Source organism: Botryllus schlosseri, chromosome 7, assembly GCF_051294905.1.
Source record: "Botryllus schlosseri isolate E-star chromosome 7, Bs_hap1, whole genome shotgun sequence".
NCBI classification, from domain to species: domain Eukaryota; kingdom Metazoa; phylum Chordata; class Ascidiacea; order Stolidobranchia; family Styelidae; genus Botryllus; species Botryllus schlosseri.
Window position 1 is genome coordinate 906,150 of NC_137242.1, and position 24,692 is coordinate 930,841.

The 24,692-nt window shown below is 40.0% G+C and overlaps 1 protein-coding gene and 1 pseudogene across 1 annotated transcript; both read right to left on the bottom strand.

Annotated features, from left to right (window-relative positions):
* Positions 1–4,661: 4,661 nt before the first annotated feature.
* LOC145443076 (isovaleryl-CoA dehydrogenase, mitochondrial pseudogene) lies at positions 4,662–9,093 on the bottom strand (annotated as a pseudogene).
* A 6,459-nt stretch (positions 9,094–15,552) lies between these two features.
* LOC145443104 (short coiled-coil protein B-like) lies at positions 15,553–19,525 on the bottom strand. The gene is made up of 2 exons (XM_080321108.1): positions 19,256–19,525; positions 15,553–17,340 (listed from the first exon to the last, which is right to left on the bottom strand). Exons 1-2 carry the CDS (start codon positions 19,389–19,391, stop codon positions 17,120–17,122), a joined length of 357 nt encoding a protein of 118 aa, XP_080177234.1. The 5' UTR covers positions 19,392–19,525; the 3' UTR covers positions 15,553–17,119.
* Positions 19,526–24,692: the final 5,167 nt, after the last annotated feature.

The following is a 24,692-nucleotide window of genomic DNA, read 5'->3' on the forward strand; positions in this document are numbered from 1 at the left end:
CGATTGATTCAAGTCAGACAAAACCGGATTTATTTTTGCTACAGATCCGTTCAGATCATAGCCTTTACAAAGGCTATGGTTCAGATAACTAACCCTCATTAGATTACTGACCTAATCTATACCCACATAAGGATTTGGATACCAATCGGAGTTTTATGGATCGGAGTCAATTCTAGGATACGACATAGGAGCTGGATTGTATATACTTCCCAATGAAGTTGTAGCCATTACCACCCGATATAGCCGACGTATACGATATGGGGTGGTTGGAACCCTTAAAATAGTCGGTTCAACAATATATTACTAACCTACCGTAGGTTAGTAATCTATAGTCCAACCATAGCAATTTACAGCGTAGCTACGCTGTATATTGCTCTGTTCCAACAGTTATAGTAGTAGGCTTACCATATTTTGGAAATCTAAAAAGAGGACACTTTTTCAGAAATTTGAGACTTGCAAAACCGGGAAAGAATTCTCAAAAATCGGTGAATTTTTCCCACTTTGTGATCGGTTGACTAAAAAAAGTCAACTTCTTGCCCAGCCGGAGCGTCACTTCTGTGCTAATTTAGGTCATATCAAAGTCACTCAACTATGTTGAGTGACTTTGGGTCATATCACTCGCATTTTGCTCTAAATATGACCTAAATTTTCAAAAAAGAGGACAAAAGGGCGTCCTCCGAGGAAACTTTCCAAAAAGAGGACAAATCCTCTTAAAAGAGGACGTATGGTAACCCTATATAGTAGGCCTGTACAGTAGTTATTTCGATAAAGCGGTGCTATATTTACCCTATATTTTCAAGTGTCAATCCCGTATGAAGTCACAATTGAATATTCGTGGCGTCATGGCTTGAAAAAACAATAAGAACATGTTTTACACAACGGTCTTGTTTTAAACATTGTTTTAAATCGATTTTTGTTTTAAATGCAACCCTATAGTTCTAGTTCTTTGTACTAGTGCGATTTCGAATCGTTTTTTTTTTTATCTGACGATCCGGCACCGCGCACATGAAACTCGTAAATCAAAAGCGCACAAGTAGTAGGTCCAGGGCCGTAACTGCCGCACCCCAAACCCCCCAATTGGGGGGGGCGAGCTCGAAAGGGGGCCCCAAATTTTTTGGCGAATTAGCATAAATTATAGAGTATTTTTTTGAAACTTTATGCAACTTTTTCAAAAATTTTTCGCGCTGCGCGCGATTTCAGGTTGCCAAATGTTATGATTATTGGGTACTCTTCCCCCAAGGGAAAATACGCAAGATTTATAGAAATGGGCATATCGGCGTGGCCATTAATTACCGCGCCACGACGCACCAAGACATATACAGTTTTAGGCCATGTAACACGCAACTCCAAGAAGTGTGCCAGAACGATCGGCAGCGAGAAACCTTGGCCGAAAAGGACTGCCCTTATGGTGACCGAAAACTTTGTTATATATACGAAATACATATAGGTTTATTTGTCCAGGCGCCTAAATGACTGGCGCCGAATGTTCCTGTCTTGGTAATCTGAACCTCACAAGACAAATACTATATCGCAGGGAAAAAGTAGATGCCAGTGAAGAAATACTAATTTGAAATCGTGCGATCGTGTGTTTAGTACACGTTTGGGCGATCCTATATTTTTTGATATAGCAGACAGGAGGTCACGAAATAACATCATGTAACGAATAAGTCATACCAACGAGTCCGCCGTCAGAAGATGTTTAATTATTATTTACGGGCTCTACAATTTCAAAGACACCTCACTCAACTCTACCGGTAAATCTGATTACGTGAGTAGAGAGGACAAGAAATTGATAGCAATATATATGCGATTCCCGATCTTAATTGCCTGATTTTATCATGAATTGTCAAAAATTTTCGCGCTTGGCGCTGGCTAACTGAACAGTACAACTGTAATTTCGTGGCAAAAGCGAACAACGTGATTGGGAGGGGGGTCGGTTTATCACCCTATGGGAGCCCAAGACTCACGTTTTTGGTGGGCCTGACGAAGTGCTGTTTCGTTTCTGCCAACGGGTATACACCCGGAGATGTTCAATTATTATTGAGGGGTCCTACCTTTTCAAGCAGACCTTACTTAGCTATACCGGTAAATCAGATTACGGAAGCAGAGAGGGGATAAAAATTGATAGTAATATATAAGCAATACCGATCATATTGACCGATTCAGTCATGAATTATAGAATTTCTCGCGCTGTGCGCGATTAAGCGGGCAAAACTGACTCCACCCTACCACCCTATGGGGGGCCCAAAACCAACGTTTTGGGGAGGCTTGACGAAGTGCTGTTACGGCCGTGAGTATAGGTCTATACAACACACGAGTGTCCTTGTCGAACAATTAACTACCATATGATAAGGACGGAATACAAGAACACGCATCGCACTACCAAGTTTGTCGTACCTCAAGTGTGAAACAGCGTTTCTTGGGTATCCGACAATCGTCGAGGATGTCCACATTCAAGTCGAAATGAAAATACAAGCAATTTCTACTAAATGAATATTTAGTTAACCCTCAAGATTACCTGTCCTGGATCGGAAATATCCAAAGGTGGTCTGGTCATGCAGTAGCGGAGTACTTCTACTTTTTTGAAGTAATCAAGTAGTTTTGCGCTACTTGGGTCAATCAGGAAGATAGCCTGAGGAATTTCAGTGCTGTTTTCACGGAGTAGGAACATTTAATTTTCATGAAAGCGGAGTAAAGCCTAGAATTTTCGTCGCGCCTCCCTCACAGTGGATATGTTTTTACGAAAGTATCGGTGATTATAATCTAACTGCTGGTTGCGTGGCTCCGTTCACACCGCATTGTCGCCCACATGTAATATTTCATCACATGGCCCATCATGACGTTTGAAACTGATGCTGCGAAATCTAGCATTTACTTATCATATTGTAATCTTAATCTAGCAATCCATGGCGTGTCCTAATCTGGAAAAGTGGACTCTGACATTTTTTGCTTTAGATCTGTTTTAGCATACCACCTTTGAAACTCTCTGGACTAAAGACATGAAATAAATTTTCCGCTTTTGAAAGTAGTAGGCCTATTTATATTTATCTTTTATTTCCCAGTACTTTGAGTTCTAAAGTTTCAGTTATTTTGTCTGGAGAACATATACAATTATACTTGTTGAAGTATAAATGCAAGTGTAGTAATACCTTTAATTTCCGGAAATAAAGCTACACAATATGGCATTTTTACGATCCACCATATTTTTAATAACGTTTAGCCTACTGATCGCGCAAACTGTTTACACCGTATCCGAGAACTTCTCCGTGTTGCTCTTCGACTAAACTACGGTCCTTACAATATCGGGGAGGGTGCCATACCAGATACCATGATATTTTATATGAAAGGTTGTTCGAGTTAACAGAGGGTTAGTATCGCATTCCATATCAATACTATCATTTTCATCCCATGATGTGGACGAATGCTTATGCTGTCGAAAATTGGATACCTCCTGGCTGGTATGCATCAATATGAATCAAGCTCTTCCCCTTTCGCACATCTCAATTGGCAGCTTTTGACAATCCATGCAAACGAATTACGATCGTTTTCACAACTACTTACTTGAGTAGATTTAAAGTCAGTGTATGGTTATGGCTCATACCGTCACGCATGACTTGTGTTCATGCTGACAAAGACTTTTGTGTCAACTCACTGGAGTTGAAGGTAGTGATAAGTGCAAGTTTCGGTTTAGTCTTTCCTTGCTTTATTTACAGCTTAATCATTTATTTGAGTATAAAACTCGTTAATAAATGCATAATTGTACATGATTAAGCTTAATACAACCAAATACTCCAAGTTCGGCACAGACTGTCTTCAGCATACAATGCTCGGTCGAACGGCCGGGCTGAAATTGCGGTCAAGTCAATTAAACGACTTATCACTGGAAATATATCACAAGATGGTGAGCTCCGAACCGACTCATTTGTACGAGCCGTGTTACAGTTCAGAAACTGTCCTGATCCAGACAATGGCCTGTCTCCAGCTCAAATCGTTTTTGGAAGACCATTGCAAGACGCTCTGCCATTCAAGAAAGTTGGTTCAGTCTTCAACGGACATATCGTAAGACCGATGTGGACAAAGCTATGGCAAACAAGAGAACGTACATTACGTACCAGGTTCGCTAAGCAGCTCGAATCTTTGCGACCACGCACTCATAATCTGGCACCCCTTGAAGTGGGGGACATATGTCGTGTACAAAATCAACATGGACGTTTCCCTCTTCGATGGGACAAGACTGGTATGATTGTTCAGTGTAACGGCAATGACCAGTACCTTGTTAAGATTGATGGGTCCGGGAGATTGACTTTGCGAAACAGAAAGTACCTTCGTAAAGTACAGCCATTCTGTCGATATACTGAAAAGCAGCATAGTACGGAAACTTTATCACCCGTGCCGACAACTGAGTCACCGCATGTTGATGGTGCGAATCCCGCGCAGAGGATTCTCAATGACGCACACGAGGAAAAACATTGCAACGACCAGCCTGTGGATGATGTTGACGATGCGTACATGGATGATGATGATGACTCTCCTGGTACTTCACCATCAACCAGTGCTGATGGTGGCCGCAAGTCAAACCGTGTCAAAAATCCTCCACTTTGGCACAAAGACTATGTTCTTGGCGCGTTGTATTCATACTGATGCATGTTTATTGTTGCGCCTTTTTCTTTTCAACTCCTCAAATTGTGCCTTTATCGGAGTTGTGGGGGGATGTATGGTTATGGCTCATACCGTCACGCATGACTTGTGTTCATGCTGACAAAGACTTTTGTGTCAACTCACTGGAGTTGAAGGTAGTGATAAGTGCAAGTTTCGGTTTAGTCTTTCCTTGCTTTATTTACAGCTTAATCATTTATTTGAGTATAAAACTCGTTAATAAATGCATAATTGTACAGTCAGTTAATTCTACTTCTACTCAAGTAGATCCAGGTTGCTTATGGAAGAACTTCTACTCGTACTTGAGTAAATTTTTTCGTCGCTACTTCTACTTGAGTAGCTTTCTTGACTACTTTAACCACCTCTGGACATATCAATCTCGCCTATCGACACCCCATGCCTCATTCCTTTTAATAATCACTAATAGTTTTATGTTATCCCTCAATTCTTTCCATCCGGTTTGCAATGTACAATGAAAGCCTAAACTTGTTTTATTTACACCGCCTAGGTAGGTGGTCTGATTTCAAAGACTACTCCAAGTGGTTTTCTATCTTTCGTCGTATCGCAGTCTCGTGGTGTTTTGAATCAGTGTTACCCTATTTTGAGATCCGAGAAAGAGGACACATTTTACAAGTGACATTGAAAGGGGAGATTTCTACGGAAAATGGTGATCGGCCGTGGGTTGACTTGAAAAAGGTCATTTTACGAGCCGGTTCCCGAAAGCAGGCTCTCACTGCTAATTTTCGCTGGGCTGACCTTTTTTTAGTCATCCTTCGCGTTGCGTAGAAAGCCAAGTTTTCGCGTGTCTTTTATGCCGATATTATCATTTTCAGTTGTTTCTATGTCATCACTTCACACTTTAAAGAGGACATTCGGGCGTCCTCGGAGGACATTCAATTTTCTTGAAAAAATAGGACTTATGGTATCCCTAGTTTCGAAATGATTTAATTACTTTATTGATACACAGCAGTCGTTTCGGCTCTCCCTTTTCTAATTATTGTATTGCAAGTTGAGATCATTATCCAGTCCCCCCAATGATTCTGTGTCAACCTTTGAACACTTACATTACATGCAGAGGTGGTCGCACACTCGCAATTGTCATGGTCGCTACTCAACTAGTAGTAACGCCTTGAATTTCCACTTGATTACAAGTAGAAGTAGAAATCTCCAAAACTAGTATAAATATGAAAGGTAGGCTATTTGATCAAGCAGTTTCAAAATGGCTTGGTCGAGGGGTCGTATACTTTCAAACAGATTGCTACTAAAGGAATTGCAAAATGTATCCACATGACTAACATAAAATGTCTAATGCCACTCCAAATAGATACCATGATAGAATATTCTTCAGTGGTTGTAATAGGAGGGCTATTTCAAGAGGTTCTTATGATAATTTCATTGATACAAGTCATGGAAACTTGACAGTTAACACAAAACTATTTTCTCATTTTCAAATCCCTAAGTGTTAAAAGTAATTAGTTTTGCATGAAACCTATTCAAGAAGTAGTCCAAAAACAACAATTTAATACGCAATATAAGTAGTCTAAACCTATTCGAGTACTCGGAAAAAGTACAAGTAGCCAACTTCATTACTGACAACTTCTGTTTACACGAGATATAATAATACTAGAATCTACCGGTTATCGAAATCCAATTTTCAGTTAGGGATAAATCCCACTTCTACCACACATTCACACACTTTAGTGATCCATATAGCCCAGTTTCTGCCCGCATATAATCCATGATAAACCGCACGGAAGTATAGTTTAATACTATTTAATTCATGACTGAATATAGCTGCATTAGTAGTACCAGTACATTCACATCTCAGTGCAAATAGTGTGTGTGAATGAAATATTTAACGATTGAAAAGTCAGTTCATGTTTCTCTTGGGTAGAGTCTGAGTGAAGTCGAACAAATTTAGGGCAGTGACTTGAGTCAAGACGAGTCATTCTAAAGTCATCTCATCACTGACAGATGAACAGTCTGAACACTGATAGTCAATATCAAATTTGATACAACTTGCTTCTGCAAGGTATTTTTCTGCAATAAAAAGTAATCTGACTAATCTTGTTATCTAGCATCACAATGATCTTGAAAGCAGGATTACAAGTTGAAAATAACATCAAAACATCAAAATTCCGAGTAATAAAATATGTTCTGTAAAAATTAAATGCATATCAATCTCAATGATTACCAGCACATGGAAAACTGATCCAGCAAGTCTTTCGACCGCTCATTATAGGAAAATTTCATAGAATGCGTATCACATGAAGCTCTATGATAAAAAAGTGATTCGGTAACTCTTTTGGCCGCTCATTTTTGGAACATTTCATTGAAAGTCCGTCCGATAATAAGCCGTCGAATCTCACAACTTCCTGCGCCAATCTCAAACAGTTTTGCGTCCCTCAGAAATCTACCCATCGGATAATCGTTGATGTATCCGTTACCACCGAGACATTGAATGCCTTCCAGGGCGACTTGAGTTGCGGCCTCGGAAGCAAACAGAGCAACTGCAGCACAGTTCGCATTTGTTATATATCCTCGTTCTGCTGCTTTTATTGCGTTGTACAAGTAACATCTTGACACACTTAATTTTGTGAACATGTCCGCCATCTTCCCTTGCATCAATTGAAATTCTCCGATTCTTTTCCCAAATTGTTTTCGTTCGTGAAGATAGGGTATCGCATGATCAAGTACGCCTTGCATTATCCCAATTGGACCTGCAGCAGCCCCGAGGCGTTCAGTATTCAAACCCGTCATCAGCACTCTAACTCCTTTCCCAACTCCGCCTAAAACATTTTCAGATGGAACTCTACAGTCTTCGAAAATCAATTCGCTTGTATTTGAACCCCGCATACCGAGTTTATCTAATTTAGGCCCGGACGAAAATCCATCGAAGTCTCGTTCAACAATAAAAGCAGTGATTCCGCTCGATGGTGCGGCATGAAAATCCGTTTTTGCATACACAATAATGACATCCGCCTCACTGCCGTTTGTTATCCAAAATTTTGTTCCGTTGAGAATATAATCATCTCCATCTTTGACTGCTTTCAATTTCATCGACATTACATCAGAGCCAGATCCAGTTTCACTCATTGCAAGTCCGCCTAAGAGCTCTCCTGAAGAGAGTTTTGGAACAAACTTGGACTTTTGCTCAGGACTGCCATTCCGTATTATTTGATTAATACATAAATCTGTATGGCCGCCGTAACTCAACCCAACTGAAGCAGAAATTCTAGATATCTCTTCCATCACAATCATATGTTCCATCATGCCAAGCCCAGAGCCTCCGTACTCAACTGGTGCAGTTACTCCCAAAAGTCCCATTTTGCCTAATTGATTCCAAAAGTGCGAGCGATCGGCGAAACTATCGTCTTTATCGATCTTGTCAGCTACAGGGTGCAAGGTTTTTAGAAGAAATTTTCGCACCGTGTCGCGCATTTGAATTTGGTCATCGCTCAGACCGAACAGAGCGTCGTCAATAGGGATGCCGGTCATGCAACGGACATGTTGGAGCAACGGCGCTCGCAGCATGTTTCTGGAACAGTTCAAAAAGTGACTCACCACAAACACCATTTCAGGTTTGCTAACTAATATATATGGCTCTGGGTGCAAAATCTTTCGTAAAATAGTGCCAAATTGCCGGAAAAAGTAATCAATTACTGTCAGTATTCAAAATATCCCTACGTCAGTATCAGTATAATTATTAATTTAATAATTTCAAAACACTGCAAGACTGCGATACAATGAAAAGATAGGAAGGTGTCGTAACGACTATAGGCTAGAGTGGAATTGGTGGCAACGTCACGCAGAACTTTCTGTTCAATTACCTGATTATTCTATGCAGAAAAGCTCATATCATGCAGGATTTATTTCTAAAAATGAATCAAAATTCCATAGGAGACTATAGGGGTAGTCTTTGAATGCAGACACCCACTTGGGCCTAGGTGATGTAAAGAAGAGGCATGCACAATTGCATATGCACACTGGATGAAAAGAATAAGATGGAAAAGTAACAAGATGAGGTGGCATGTGACGGAAGGTGAAAAAAGAATAATGAGTTGCCACAGTTCAATATCACAGGATACGGTACTATACTATACAAAAAGAAAAGGGAGACTGCGACTGAGGAAATTCAATTTGTTTCAATTCTTCACCAAACAAGGTGGTGGAGTTAAGCAGCCCGAGTTCAGATTTCTCCAACGCTTCACGCGGACGAAGTTATTATTTTCTAAACTCTGAAGAACCTCAAATACGGTATAGCCTCTAAGGTGGAATACTTGCTGAAAACAAGTTGTCGCTGCGATACCGAAACAATGTCGAAATTGCCAAAATAGTACCAACTTGCTAAACAGCTTAAAAGTAGGCAAAAATTAGGAAATTTTGCACCCAAATGGGCCAATCGATAACACCACGCAATACCCAAATCTTGACTCGGCCAGACCAGGAAAGGCCGAAAGGATTGCAGCAGCGGCGATTCTTTGCTTCTGCAAGATCCGGGAGATCCGGTTGTCATGGCTCAATACACTTAATTTCTTTTTCATCTGAACAAGTCACACACAAACAATGTACAATGCCATAAGACACAATGCAATGTAATGAACAGATATGAGAATATCGAACGACACGCAGTTGCGATCCTTTTAGACCGACATCCACCTCGGCCTGGAGCAGGGTTACCATATTTTGGAAATGTGAAAAGAGGACACTTTTTCAGGCTTGCAAAACCGGTGGAAAATCCTGAAAAATGGTAAATTTTTCTCACTTCGTGGTCGATTGACTAAAAAAAAGGTCATCTCCGGCTCAGCTCCCAAAATACCCGCCTGGGCGTTACTTGCATCTCAGTCGATTTTTGGCCGATAATTTGACCTAAATTCTCAAAAAAGGGGACAAAAGGGCGTCCTCCGAGGACGCTTTCAAAAAAGAGGACATATCCTCATAAAAGAGGACGTATGGTAACCCTAGCCTAGAGTGCCCGATGTAACAGTTCTTTTCGATGTTGATCTTTTTGAAGCCACGGCCCTTTCTAGTTCTTTACATTCCTTGTGAGTGCTTTCTTTCGTCGGGTTTTTTCTATGGGCTTTCACTTATCGTCACATTACATCTGATATCCATAGAAAACTGAATGGGGGTACAGAACTTCAGTATACTATTGGATAATATATTATAATTGAGATAAACCCGGATATTTTCGGCAGACACTCGTCAGGGCTAATCGCCAACATCTATAGTTATCAAGAAATCGTAAATGTCCTCCGAGGACGCCAAAATATCCTAATTTTTGGCAATTCGTCCTCTTCATAGCTTTGAGACCTAGGCGAGATTACATCAATCAATCAATCAGGTTTATTAATACTTCATCGTTTCAAAACATTACAAGACTGCGATACAATGAAAAGATAGGAAGGTGTCGAAACAACTTGGCGTAGCCTTTAAGATCAGACACCTACCTTAGCCTATTTGCGAAGTAGAGGCATGCACACTGAATGAAAGGCAATGCAGAAAATATAAGAAGCAAGCGACAAAATGAGGTGGCATGTGGCGGAGGGCGAGGTCGATGTCAGGTCGTGGTCCAGAAATCCTGAAGACTGGCTGACAACTAGAGAATGCCAAACGCCGTGAATAGTGCGAAATATTGATTCCGACGGCAGTGACGGCAAGGTTGACTGAAAAAGGGTCAACGCGAAGGATTTTACTTATTGGGACTCATTCTTCCCTCTAATTTTTGAAGAGTCTGCACACACTCATCACCAACTCACTGCGCAGACCCTTGGACAACAGTGCGTAACGACTAAAATAAAGGTCTCCACTTCGGATTTTTTGTGCGCAACTTAGATTTTCTGTACGCAGAGACCGTTTCAGCACTGCGCATTTGAACACGTGCGCAGCTTAGAGGGAACATTGCAGTTGGGAGCGGGCCTTTCGGAAGTCGATTTGGAAAAATTACCTTTTATTTACAACCCAATAATATTTCTTGTAATTATTTTTAAATTACCCGTTTTCTGGGCCACTATTATATATTTTCTAGCTTGTAAAAAAGTGTCCTCTTTTTCGGATCCGTAAATATGGTAACCCTACTAAACAACTAGTATATATTTCCGTTTATTCGCAATTTTTATCAGTTCAATACACGACAAAAATTGCGATACAATGAGAAGATAGGAAGGTGTCGAAACGACGTAGACCAGACACCCACTTTGGCCTAGGCCTAGGCGTGTAAAGAGGAGGCATGCACGCTGAATGAAAGGTAAAAGAACATAGTATAGAAAAAGCAAGCGACAAAAAATAGGGTGGCATGTCACGGAAGGCGAGATCGATAGGTCAGGTCGGGGCAATGTTCCCTCTAAGCTGCGCACGTGCGTAAATGCGCACTTGCGCAGTGATTGCACGGCCTCTGCGCACCGCACAGAAAATCTAAGTTGCGAGCAAAAAATCCGAAGTGATGACTTTTTTCAGTCCTTACGCACTGTTGTCCAAGGGTCTGCGCAGTGAGTTGGTGAGTGTGCGCAGACTCTTCGAAAATTAGAGGGAACATTGGGTCGGGGTCCGGCAATCTTGAAGGCGGACTAATATTAATTTAGTACAAATTGATTGTATTTCGACTTGAATGCGGACACTGGATATGCTCATAGAGAATCAAAAAGAATATTGCAGTTGATTTTGATCAGAAATTGTTTGGAATTCCATTTTCTACATTGTTTTCATCCTCTCCACGCACTCGTGTTTCAACAGTCAGTCAGTATAGCCTACAACTTCTTGCTTTCTTACTAACTGCGGTACTTGATAACAGAGACTCCTTTCCATGCACATTTAGCTTTAAACATATCCTGCGCACTGCTTCTGTAATAGTGATAACTGATATGGAATTGGTCAAATAGGAAACAAAAGGAGAGTAATGTTAACATAACATAACATAACAACAGAATATACCAAGTTAGGGGGACACCGTATATGCGACAATTAGACTAATTTATTGTTGTTATTCAGAAGCATTTGCTTTCTAGACGAGTATTCTCAAATGTCGTCAAATCACTAATTTAAGAAAGCCAAATATTGCTACATCTTTCATCTGACCGAGTAATGCAGGGAGCTTTTTACACAAAAACAATGATTTCGCATTAAGTTTGCAAGTGTGGTCTATAGACGTTGGGATATAGCAGCAGGCTTGTCTTATATGTTCATTATAAAAAAATTGTTCCTCAATTTTGGTGGCATATTTGTTGCGATCATACCCTAATGTGTCGACGGAAGCGTCACTAATAATTCATTCGCCACCGCCTATATTATTTTGTGGAAATGGATTTTCGGCACTCGTTCATATCAAATCGAAGGAGCGTATTTTCAAGTCACGACCACGCATTTCAAGAAATGCAGTTGCAGAAATCGTTTTGAAATAAAAGAAGTCGACCTAATTTTTACATGAATAGTGTGGTCTTATATTGTCAAGAAAAGTCATTTTCTTGCTGTTTATCACTAAGCCTACAGTTATCATTTGCACGAGACGCAAGGATTGTACGATAATTGAGCTAAATTTGAACTGAGAGTTCATGGGGGGCCGCGGCTTCCGTGACGGTGCGAAGGGGTCCGCGAAAACAAAAAGGTGGAGAATCACTGGTATAGCAAGTTAGTATAAGGATAGAACAAAAAGTATCATAATTCACATTGAATGTTGCCGATAGTGGAGGTAATTGTCATGAGTGTTTACGACGAATAACTGAGACAGACACCGATACAAAGACTGTATGGGCCGTCCACGTATTGTCCGCATTTTAGGAGCAAAACTTACGAGTAGACTTGTAGCATACGAATAGACTCTCGGTTTTCAAAACAGTTCTCAAATCCATCGTGTAAGCCCCGCGCAAGCCGATCTGTTTGATTAGAGAGAGTATTTATATGCCAACCTTGCAAATCGATATCATAGTAATCATACATACAAAATTGCGATCGGGTGAAATGTGATAAGCAAGCTATCCACCCAAGCCGAGCCTCCCACCCACCAGACACATACAGAGTTGGTTCTGTAGCACTCGTAGGGTCGTTGATCCTCCCTTATCAGCGTATTTTCGCGTCCAAGTTTCGAATCATGTCGTCGATTGACGTCAATCGCCGATGAGCAGCTTGCTACTACATGTGACGCACAAACAAATATTTTCATCACGTGATTACACGACTCACACATAGGCAAACATCCTGGAGAATATAAAACACGATTTAGACACAACACGCGCTGTGCAAAAAGCGAAGGGCATTTGACTACGTTTACGCGTGAAATCTACGGAATAGGAACGATTTATATTGTCGACAGAAGAGTTGCAATACCGTCTTCAACACCAAGGTATTATACATAGCAGTTTCTTGAATTTTCCAAGTTGTTCTCAGTCAGACTCAACCATGCTACGTGTTTATGACCCGCGGGATGTCGAAGACACGAAAAAGCGCTCGCGCAGACCTGTCGTCCGTCGCATTGTGATGGATCCTCGAGATATATCAACCAGGCGCATCCCTAGAAGGGAAACTGCGCAGAAAACGACTCAGGAAATGCGCGCCTGTCGACCTACGACGACGTCTTTAACAAGCGACGTGACGAAAACAAATCACCGACGTTTGAAGCCTGAGATCCGATCTCGGAATGCGACCAAGAAAATCTCGTTCTGCGAGGATGTTATAGTTCATTACATATGAAATAGTAATGCTGACTCGATAGCCTTACGGTTCCTTCGTACATGCATCCATCGGCAGAGCAGCGCGTTGATGCAGATGAGAATAAAACCATGCGTTCCTCCTATGAGTAATTGAGCATAAATAAGGATGTTTTCTGACGTCTATAGCATGTCACCAAACGCTTGCCGGGATTCACGAACAGGTTGATTAAATCTTATCTTACTGGTCATTGAACTATCCTCTGTACTTTTGCGCTGATGAAAGCTATCAGGGGCTTGTCGTCATATCGATGACTATTGCTATTGCTCTACCTAGCCTAATTTTGCTTCTATCATTTAATTTTTTCTATTTACCTAACATTCGTTACAGGTGTAGTCAGACTTTTTCCCCTCCAAGGACGTATCGATCATTCGTATTCGATACCGAATTCTTGCCATGCGTATTTTTTTCTGTATGGTCATTGTTGCCGTCTGTTTGCTCTGTATTTCGGTTGGATGGAATAACGATCTCTCTCTCTCTCTCTTATATGCTATATTATATTACTTCTCATTCGGTGTGCATGCCTGTACATTACATGCCCCTTACACGCTCTGGGCAACGATTGGTGGTTTATTGTGAAGAACTACTTCACCCCAAGTCCCTTCGACACCGTGCTATATTTTCATTGTATCGCAATCTTGTGGTGTTTTGATCTGTTGTTATATTTAATGACTGATTTCTGTCATCTCCGTGTAATTGTTTTCTGTCACTGCTTCCTTAGATTTTATAATAAACAAATTTACCTGACAACACCGATGGTTGCGGGTTCGAGTCCGACTTCAAAATTCCTATACTAAGTGTTGGAGGTTTATCTAGGCTCACCATATCCGCGCAAGCTGTGTCTTTCAAGAAGCCTAGAAGTGGGCCTTGCTATAAGTCGGCTGTTACGGATAAAAAGAAGAATATCGACGATGTTATGTTATGTGTTATTGGCCTGGTGTAAATGACCATAGTGGTCGACAAACACCATGATTACCATAAAACAAACAACTTCAAATGAGACGACTCAGCATTGCATAAAAGCAGATGTGGCCAATAGCAAAGTACTTCAACTGAGATTTGCCTGCTTTCACTATACTCGTTACAGCAGTGGTTCTCAACCTTTTTGTCTTCGCGGACCCCTTTTGGCCGTGAGGGACCCCCACGGACCCCCTGAAGTTTTCGTTCAAATTTAGCTCAATTATCGTGCAACCGTCATATGACTTGTGAAAAATTTTACTGTAGGATAGTAATAAACAGCAACAAAATGACCAATCTTATAAATAATATCATAGATTACGTAGAAATTGCATCGATTTATATTATTACAAAGCGAATTTTGCAGGTGTATTTATTGAAATAAGTGGTCGTGTCTCGAAAACCCGTGCTTTTGATTTGATATGAACGAGTGCTGAAATTCCATTTCCACAATGATAGGTGGCGGCGAATGTAATATTAACTCGTAACGCTTCCGTTCACGCCTTAAGTCACCAAAATTGAAAGAAAAAACAAATTTTTTAATGAACGTCCAGCCTAGCGATTTCTATCTAACAGCTCATCATGAAGTTATTCTTGAATAGTGGTTATGCATATTACAGAAGAAAATCGATCGCAAATGTCCATTTACATAGCGACTACTCACTAGTCTGCTGAGACTGACAACTTGTAAACATTTTGAAGTCACCCTGATCGACCTTACTGCTCGAACTTTTTATTTTATCACAGACCCCCCAAAAACATCTTCATAGAGCAATATATTTTAGTATCATTAGGCCGCTGTCAATTTATCAATTAAAATGAGTTTGCACAGTAGGATAGTAGTCTTGAAGTTTTACCGGTTATGAGGCCAATCTGTCTCGTGATTTACCTGATTGAAAAAATACAAATTAGGCAAGAAATCATTACACAGGTTTGGAGGTCTCGCGGAGCCCCCGGTTGAGAACCATTGCACTACAGGTTAACTATTTTAGACTAATTCTATTGCCAGTTTTCAGTACTTTAGGCAGAGCTTGTCATAGAATACTTACTGGCAGATCGCTACTTCCACATGAGTGCCAATGATGACTACTTGATCACCTCTATACACAAGCGGCAGACGTCTATCCGCACAGCTCCAGTTTCACACACTTCGAAAACCCAAAAGTGATGAGTACCCAGGGCAAAGTCAGAGCCATATTCCCCACAAGGACCAAACTATATTTTCATAGACTCACAACATTGACTGTAAGCATTTTATTGCACAATAATAAATTCTCTTGACAAATGCCCCGACAACAATCTACATAAAAACAAGATGAAGAATCCGGGCCCGCGTTGACACCGTGGTGGGCTGGTGGCATTGTACAAAATAAAAGGTGTCCGAACTAGGGCTGGGCACAATGATACAAGTAATTTGAATAAAGTCAAGATGATTTTTTGGGGTACTGAAATCCTGGCCATTAATAGCTAATATTACGAAAATTATACTTTTGATACTATTACCCACGGTAGAAGGCTATAAACCTCGATTGCCGTATCGCAGCATACGGAACATGCAGTACAAGGCTACGCACATTAGTGGAAATGACAGATCCGTGAAGTTATGATCAGATCCCCCACAGTATAGTCGCAAAGTGCAAGGAAATAGGTTACGTACGGTAGAAAAAATACCAAATTATCTTTGGTGTGATATAGAACTGGCATCATATTCTTTGTCGTCGCATAAGTTACATATTATAAATTTCCACATCTTCCATACTGACGTGACATCAAAATAGTGATAAGTCGATCCAGAATTGCAGGGTTGTAATTACTTTACTCGAGTCACGATTTTCTGATGACTCTAGTCCTTTTCTAAAAATACGGATATGACTCAACTCGAATTGAGTCAATCTGGGTATTGACTCGACTTGAACTCGAGTCATTGGGCATGGCTCGAACCAAGTCATGTGACTCGAGACTCAGACAGCCATGACCGACATTTCGTTGTAATTTCCAAGAATAGTTAAGTAACTACTATTAGGATTTCATCTATTGGAACTGGTACTTGAAGAAAATGCGACCCAGAACTGCTAAAAGCGAGGAAAATGAGTATATTTATGAGTATTATGAGTGAATTATTATGAGTAAGTATTATGAGAGAATGAGTATTATTATTTCGTTGTAATTTCCAAAAATAGTAGAGCAACCACTATTGGGCTTTCATCTATTGGTACTGGTACTTGAAAACGCGACCCAAAACTGCTAAAAGCGAGGAAAATGAGTATATTATATATGTAAACCATTCGATATATCAAAACAGAGTTATAGAAAGTGGGTTTAACAAGACTATCACTAGAAACTGAATAGTCAACAAATGACTCGGACTTGAGTCATAATACCATGACTCGGACTCGACCCTCTTCGCGCTGACTCGGACTTGACTCGGTGGGGAATTGGAAATAACTCGACCTGACTAGAGTCAAAACTATAAAAGTGAGATTGACTTGTGAATTGGAGCCTTGTGACTTGGTTACAACCTTACAGTATTGAATCACTTAGGTACTCGATTCCGCCCAACCCTAGTCTGAACTATATTTAACTGTAAAATGTGGTATAGCAGGGTATCAGTGCTCCTAGTGTGTAAATAGCAACAACAACGGCAGTTATATTGTGACACTTAATACCGATCAACTGCAGAGGCCAGCTATCAAGCACATGTAGGGATCATTCTTACAGTGACATTGAGGTGCTTCCGTTGAAACGGATATCCAACAAGTCTTTGCTTCGTATGACAATACATGAACAGTTTAAAACCACGATTCATTCATTTCTTCTTATTCTTGGATCCTGTGCTTTGAAAAACTGACGAGCTCGACATCAAATTCTCGATATATTTCCCAAGAACTTGGTTTTCCGATTTCAATTTCAAATTTTCCTCCTTCACCGAGTCCACCCGTTGCGAGAGATCCTCGAGCGTGTCTTGCAGTTCGAGAACTTGGCAAATTAAACGCGCTTTCTCTGCGGCTTCATCTTGTCCCAAATCATCTGCACAAGATTGTCAACGTTTTTACGTCGATAGAAACGACAAAAAAGTACACGAGTTGTTTCAAAAAGTGCATCTTGGGTGCATCTCGAAATACCAGTAATCGCATTCTACTATGTAAAATATTTCGATACTCTCATTTCAATTCGAATTTTGGTTTTCCTGAAATGCTATAGGATAATTATATAGTGCGAAACAAGCCAGGCTCGGGGTACAGACATTTTTCATTCTCGCATACTTATGATGAATGAACTATGCTTTGATATGAATTTAACTTCATTCAATTTTCAAGTCTTCGTGAATTTAGTAATTCTAATTCGAATGTTATTTGAAAAAATAAATTGTGTGTAGCTATAATTCTAATTCTAATCTAATTTGGATATGAACTGTGTAACTATAATTCTAATTCTAGTCTAATTTGGAAAAACTGTATACCGTAGCAATAATTTTGATTCCCATCTTCTAATATAGAAAAGTTGAAAAGTTTCTATTCGTCCGAGTACGCTCATTGCTTATAGCAATTCACCAAAGGTGGCTACCGGTACTTATAGTATCAAGTGGGAATCTATGCTTTTTCGCGACTAACCCAAAATAACTAATTGCAATCTTCAAATAAATATTCAGTTACCACGATACAGGGCTATTTCACTCATTTTTGCTAGTAAAAGTGATGCAGACTATCCCCGGAATTACTTCATATTTTTCTACACCCAGGGTTTAAAATGTAAGTAGATTTGCCAATAAACTGCCCAAGAAGACGTGGGAGTAGTCTATAGAAGCATACCATCTTGAGCAAGTAACGAGTACAAGATTTACTTAAAGAACAGTTTTGAAGTCAAACAACCAAATTTATAGATGCAAGATGTGTTTTAGTAAAAAAAAAATATTTTAGATCAATTATAATCGCTTTTATAAGTGAAATTGTTTCAACAACCAGGCATTATCGGTGGTACTCTATTATGGAAATGATGTAATTTTGAAAATTGCACTATTTGGGGCAATATCAGTCCTTTTGTATCAGACTCGCTATATGTTTTCAAGCGCAAAATCAAACTGTTCTATTCACACGAGCGTTCGAACTGCAGTAGTGCACTGCGTCAACTATGCACTTCGTCTTTTATACATACAGTTCACAATTATATTTTATTGCCGCTTGTGTACAGCTACCTAGTGTAGTACGGTAATGATAGCATACATTTCTCTAGGAATTATTGTATTATTATTATCATTATTATCATTTCATTGAGAGAGAGAGTTTATAGAGAGTTTATACCCCCTTACGACAAATTTGGATAAGCTGCGAACCACATTTCTAAATACTGTCTCAAGTTGCGTTTAATTAGAAATGAGTCCTCGAATTCGCCACCTATGACTTGCATTGCAAGAGAACAGATTATTTCATACTACTATATAGAAGAGAAATAGAATGAGTTCATAATTCATTGATCTATTGTGGTTAACCCAATATAACAAAGGTTTTAAAAGTTAGTGCTACCCCTCGGAAATAAAGAGATGATGACAAACATATAATAATAGCAATAATACAGTGCACAACTGCACATTGCACAATGCACGCACATCCATCGATACATATAAAAACAGAAGAAATTTTTTCAACTTTTTTACAAAAGAGGCCAATAAATAAAACAAAATTGAGTGATAAAATCACGGGCCAATGAAAAATGCAGCAATTACATGACTTAGCGACGAATTTGAAGCTTGCAGCCTTAATGCAGCAGGGAAATTTTCAATCTTCCAGTCATAAGATCATTTATTACAGTAATATTTTCCGGTTTATTTAAACATCACTTCGCAAGATTACGATACAATGAAGGTATAGGCGTCAAAGCGACTTGGAGTAGTTCTCTGATTACATCCCACACGAGCTTAATAACTATAAGAGAAGTGAAATCTTACCAATTTCCCGTTTAGATTCAGTCGTCACAAGATTGTCAGAAGCGATGCCTTCAAATTCGAGTTCATGACCGGACCCAGAATCGCTGTTCAACGGAATATTGTACAATGAACTATCACTAGCAGCTTTCTCGCTCATATTTCTTACAAAAACGTCGCCCGTCAAGATATACCAATGTTTTTAAACTGCGGAAAGACTGTTCACAAAAATCGATCACAGTCGACGAAAATGAAAATGTCAGATTTCTAAAATTTCTGAATACTCTGCTCCGGCAAATCCGGTTGGACATATGAGGACATAGAGAGAATTCTTTTATTCGTCAACCAAGAAATATAACATAGGCAATGTCCACAAACATTCATGTCCAATAGTATACATTTTTTTCCTAACTATATTTTACACGATATAGACTGGGAGACCCGATATGATCGAAGTCTTCTAGGCCGGAGTCACCCAAGCATTATGTGTAATAATTTATATTTAAATTGCCAGGGTCATATTATATGGTAGGGAGACCCGATGTCACTGAATTTATACTGAATCTTGAACTCGAGAAGGTCGGTGTCACCCGTAGCCTACATTGTATATAGTAAATATGACTGGTGTAACTTGAGGAATTACATTCCAATAATCATTAATCAATAAATCGTCAGATTTTATATTTAAATTGCCAGGGTCATATTATATGGTAGGGAGACCCGATGTCACTGAATTTATACTGAATCTTGAACTCGAGAAGGTCGGTGTCACCCGTAGCCTACATTGTATATAGTAAATATGACTGGTGTAACTTAAGGAATTACATTCCAATAATCATTAATCAATAAATCGTCAGATTATATTTTTATCTCAACATTAAGACATACACAATTTATAATCCGATAAGACACAAAATGATGTAATGAACAGATGGTAGGATGCCGAGGAACTACCAATTGCGGTCTCTCAAACTGACATTATAGAGATTGTGGTGCAATCCCTACAATCTCTATTCCGGCATCCACCTCGGCCTAGTGCCCGATGTCGCAGTTATTTCTTCGATGTTTGTCTTTATTCCGCGGCTCTTTCATGCTGTTTCTCTGCGCACTTTCATCGTGTTTTTTTTGCTAGGCTTTTTGTTGCCGTAAGAACAGCGACGCGGGGGGAGGGAGCCCAGAATAACCTCCGCCGTGGAATTGAACTCGCGCCGCCCGGGCGGCAGGCGCTTACCCCCGCTTTCAACGCAGTAAATGCGAAATACCTCGGGGCATTACTTAGGGATATGTTAGGATCGATTACCATGTCCTATTTTTTCAATAAATTGAAAATGCATGTCCTCAGCAAAAAGAAAACCTCGCTGGTGAATTTTTCCTCTTTTTCTCGAAAAAAGTGTTAGAATGCGGCCAAAAACTGGACTCCGATGCAGCGAACGCCAGAGTTGGAAAGACAATCAACGAAAAATATAGCGCGGTGGGTATTTTGGGAGCAGATGGGAATCACCTCTGAAATGGGATGGATAACTCGGAAGTCGGGTTAAAGTGATGACTCTTATTTAGTCAACATAGGACTATTGCTCGAAAAGTAGCAACTAAGTAAGCGAACGAAAAAGAGAAAGAAGTCCAAAGAATAAATGACGGACGCCCAAAGATCAACATCGAGCAATTATTTAATCTGGCATTAGGCCGAGGTGAAAGTCAGATTGAGAGACCGCAACTAGTCGTTTCGCCATCCTCATTTCTATTCATTATCACATTGCGTCTTGTATATCGCATTGTAAATTGTGTGTGTCATATGAACATATAATCTTAAGATTATTGATATTGATTATTGCTGCATGTCTCGATACCCATTCACCCCAAAGAAAAGCGAATTTAGAAATATAGAAATAGGCTTTTCGGGCCGGCCATTAACGCGCGCCTCGACACTTCAAGACTTATAAAGTTTCGACCAACATGAGACTTCGCAAAGTATGCTGCCAAAAACATCAGCGGCGAGAAAAGCTTGGCCGAAAAAATGGCCACCACATGCTGGCCGAGACCTTGGTAAAAGGCTTAGCCTGTGAGATATGCTGTCCAATTATCAATTGCTCATGTTCATATAAGCGCCTAAATGACAATCTGAGAAAATGATGATGCAAGAAAGGTCAACCTGTGCGTCTCACGAAAGAGTTTATTCTATTTGTCATTATTGGGTGATACCAATATATTTTCTGACTAGCAGGCGGGAAGTAACGAAATAACAACATTCAACACAGAAATTAATAAGAACGGTCCGGGGCTATCTAGATATCCCTGGAACGGTCCCCCGTAGATGTATATTGTATATATATAGTGATCGTATATCATTAACGTGCTCTACGTTTTCAAGGGCACCACCTCGTTCAGCTCTACGGGTTAATCTGATCACGTGGGCTGAAAAAGGATCCAAAAGATATACTGATATATTGACCAAATTATATTGATAAAGGCGGAAAATAAATTTCAAGTCTGTTGTCCAAAAAGTTTCAACAGTGGTCTGCTAAAACAGGTGTAAAGCTATAAAAAAGCCAGAGTCTACTTTTCCAGATTAGGACACACCATGGGCTGCTACATTCAGAAGTGGTCAAAGTAGTCCATAAAGCTACTCAAGTAGAAGTAGAAGTAGCGACGAAAAAAATCTCCTCAAGTACGAATAGAAGTACTTCTTTCATAAGCAACCTAAAACTACTTGAAGTAAAAGTAGGATTGACTGACTTTAAATCTACTCAATTAAGTAAGTAAGTAGTTGTGGAAACGACCGTAATTCCTTTGGCATGGACTGTGAAAATCTGTAAATTGCGCTATGCGGAAGGTGTAGAGAGCTTGATTCATATTGATGCAGCCCAGGAGGTGTCAATTTTTGACAGAATAAGCAGTCGTCTACATCATGGGATTAAATTATAGTATTGATATGGAAATGCGATACTAATCCTTTGTTTGCTCGAACACCCCGTTTTAGATGATATCATGGCATGGCGCCCTCCCCCATATTATAAGGCCCCTAGTTCAGTCGAAGAGCTATACGGAGAAGTTGTGTCGGATACGGCTTTAACAGCTTGCATGAGTAGTATACGTTAACTAAAAAATCGCAGATCGTAAAAATGCCATATTGTGTAGCTTTATTTTCGGAAAAAATAAGGCATTACTACACTTGCTTTTATATTTCCACATGTATGTTCTCCAGACAAAAGTGCCGAAACTATAATTAGAAATCAACGTATAATACTCGTTATTGAAAGAAACATACAAATACTACTAAAAAGCGGAAAATATATTTCATGTCTTTTGTCCAGAAAGTTTCGACGGTGGTCTGCTAAAACAGGTCGAACGTTAAAAAAAGTCAAAGTCCACTTTTCCAGATTATGACACATGATGGGCTGCCAGGTATAATAGGTATTGCTAGATTGCGAAGCGGTAGTTTCAAACGTTATAGGGGCCACACTTACTGTGATGAAATATTTGATATAGGCGACAATGCGGTGTGAACGGAACCACGCAACCCGGTATCTAAATTATATTCAGCGATACTTTCGTTAAAACATTTATGAAAATTAAATGTTGGTACTACGTGAAAACAGCCCCGAAATTCCTTAGGCTATCTTTCTTATTGGGGGATTAAACTATTTTTACTTGACAAACTGAAAATAGCGAAAAGTAAGTAAGTAGTTCACAAAATATTACGAAGTAGAAGTAGTGAAAAAAGATCTACTTGGGTAAGTACCAGAAGTAGAAGAAAACTACTTGAGTACTTCGAAAAAGTAGAAGTACTCCGTTACTGACCACTTCTGGCTAGATTACGATATGATAGGTATAAATGCTAGATTGTGAAATGGTAGTTTCAAACGCTATGATGGGCCATATTTATTGTGATAAAATATATATCATATTGGCGACAATGCGGTGTAAACGGAACCACGCAACCAGCTACCTAAATTTTAGTCACCTATACGTTCGTGAAATCATATTACTCTACTGTGCGCGAAGCGCGACGAAAATTCTGGGCTTTACTCAACTTTTATGAAAATTAAATGTCGATACTCCATGAAAATAGCCCCGAAATTCCTCAGGCTATCTTTCTGATTGGAGGATATTAAACTATTTTGACAAACTGAAAATAGCGAAAAGTAAGGAAGTAGATCACAAAATATTACGAAGTAGAAGTAGCGGGAAATTAAATCTACTTGAGTAAGTACCCAAGTAGTGGAAAACTACTGTATACTTCAAAAAAGTAGAAGTACTGATAGGCCACATCCTCTGATCAGCGCACATATTATATTGAAATAGAATCACCAAAGTAAATTTAGTGGTGGCCCACGGAACATTTTAAAATCGGAATTTGGATAGATTACTATAGTAGTAGTAGTAGTAGTAGTAGTAGTAGAGTAGTAGTAGTTGTAGCAGTAGTAGTATAGCTTACCGTCAGATAGTGATCTGTAATTTGGGTCGCGACCATACAATGGTTGTTTATATAGCTGAGTGTTGGTAACCGGTGCTTTATCACTCGCTGTCTGAGTCATCGAGCATCGGCCAGGCGTATCTCACGTCTGATAGATGGTGCGAGCTTAGTGAATGATAGAGGTATTCGCACGTGGATGAACCGCAAAAGACTATTGGAATCAGGATGGAAAATATATCGGTTGAATAAGTGGCAGGTGTCAGCTCAAATTCCCATACAGGCAATCAATCAATCAATCAGTTTTAATAATATTTTCATCGTTTCCAAACACCACAAAACTGCGCATATTCGTATAAATACTAGTCAGCCCTCAATATTACCGACCCATACACCATAGATTTTAGTTGCTTCCTTTTATGTTATCCTTCCTAAATCCAGTGTACAAGTGCATGCCTCTCATTTGCATTCTGTAGGTCAAGGTTGGTGTCTGATTTGTTAAAAGACTATTCCAAATCGCTTCGGCAACCTCCTATCATTCCTATCTTTTCATTATATCGCAATCTTGTAATGGATTGATTTGATATAAATTTTAAAGAGCTTCTTGGGAGGTACAGAACTTCAACCATAGCCTATAGTTCTGGCCATACCAGCTCTACCAGCGAACGCGACACCAATTCAACTGGGAGATATCGATCTCAAGTATGTAACGAGTTTTGTATACCTCGGTATTGACGTCGCTGACTCTGGAAAAGCGCTCAAGGCGAGGCGAGCAAAGGCCTGGGGCGCGGCAAGACGGCTACATAGCCTCTTCCACTCAAGTGCCTCAACCCAGCTCAAGACCCGCATCTTCCGTGCCACTGTCGAGCAGGTTCTTCTCTACGGAATAGAAGCACTCACGATGACAGAAAAGCTGGCTAAGACACTCAACGCCAACTACGATGCACTCCTCCGCTACGCACTCGGCATCCACCACCCGGAGCACATATCCACCAATGCTCTGCGCAAACTAACAAAAACAGTCCCATGCCGTTTGCTGGCTGCTGAACG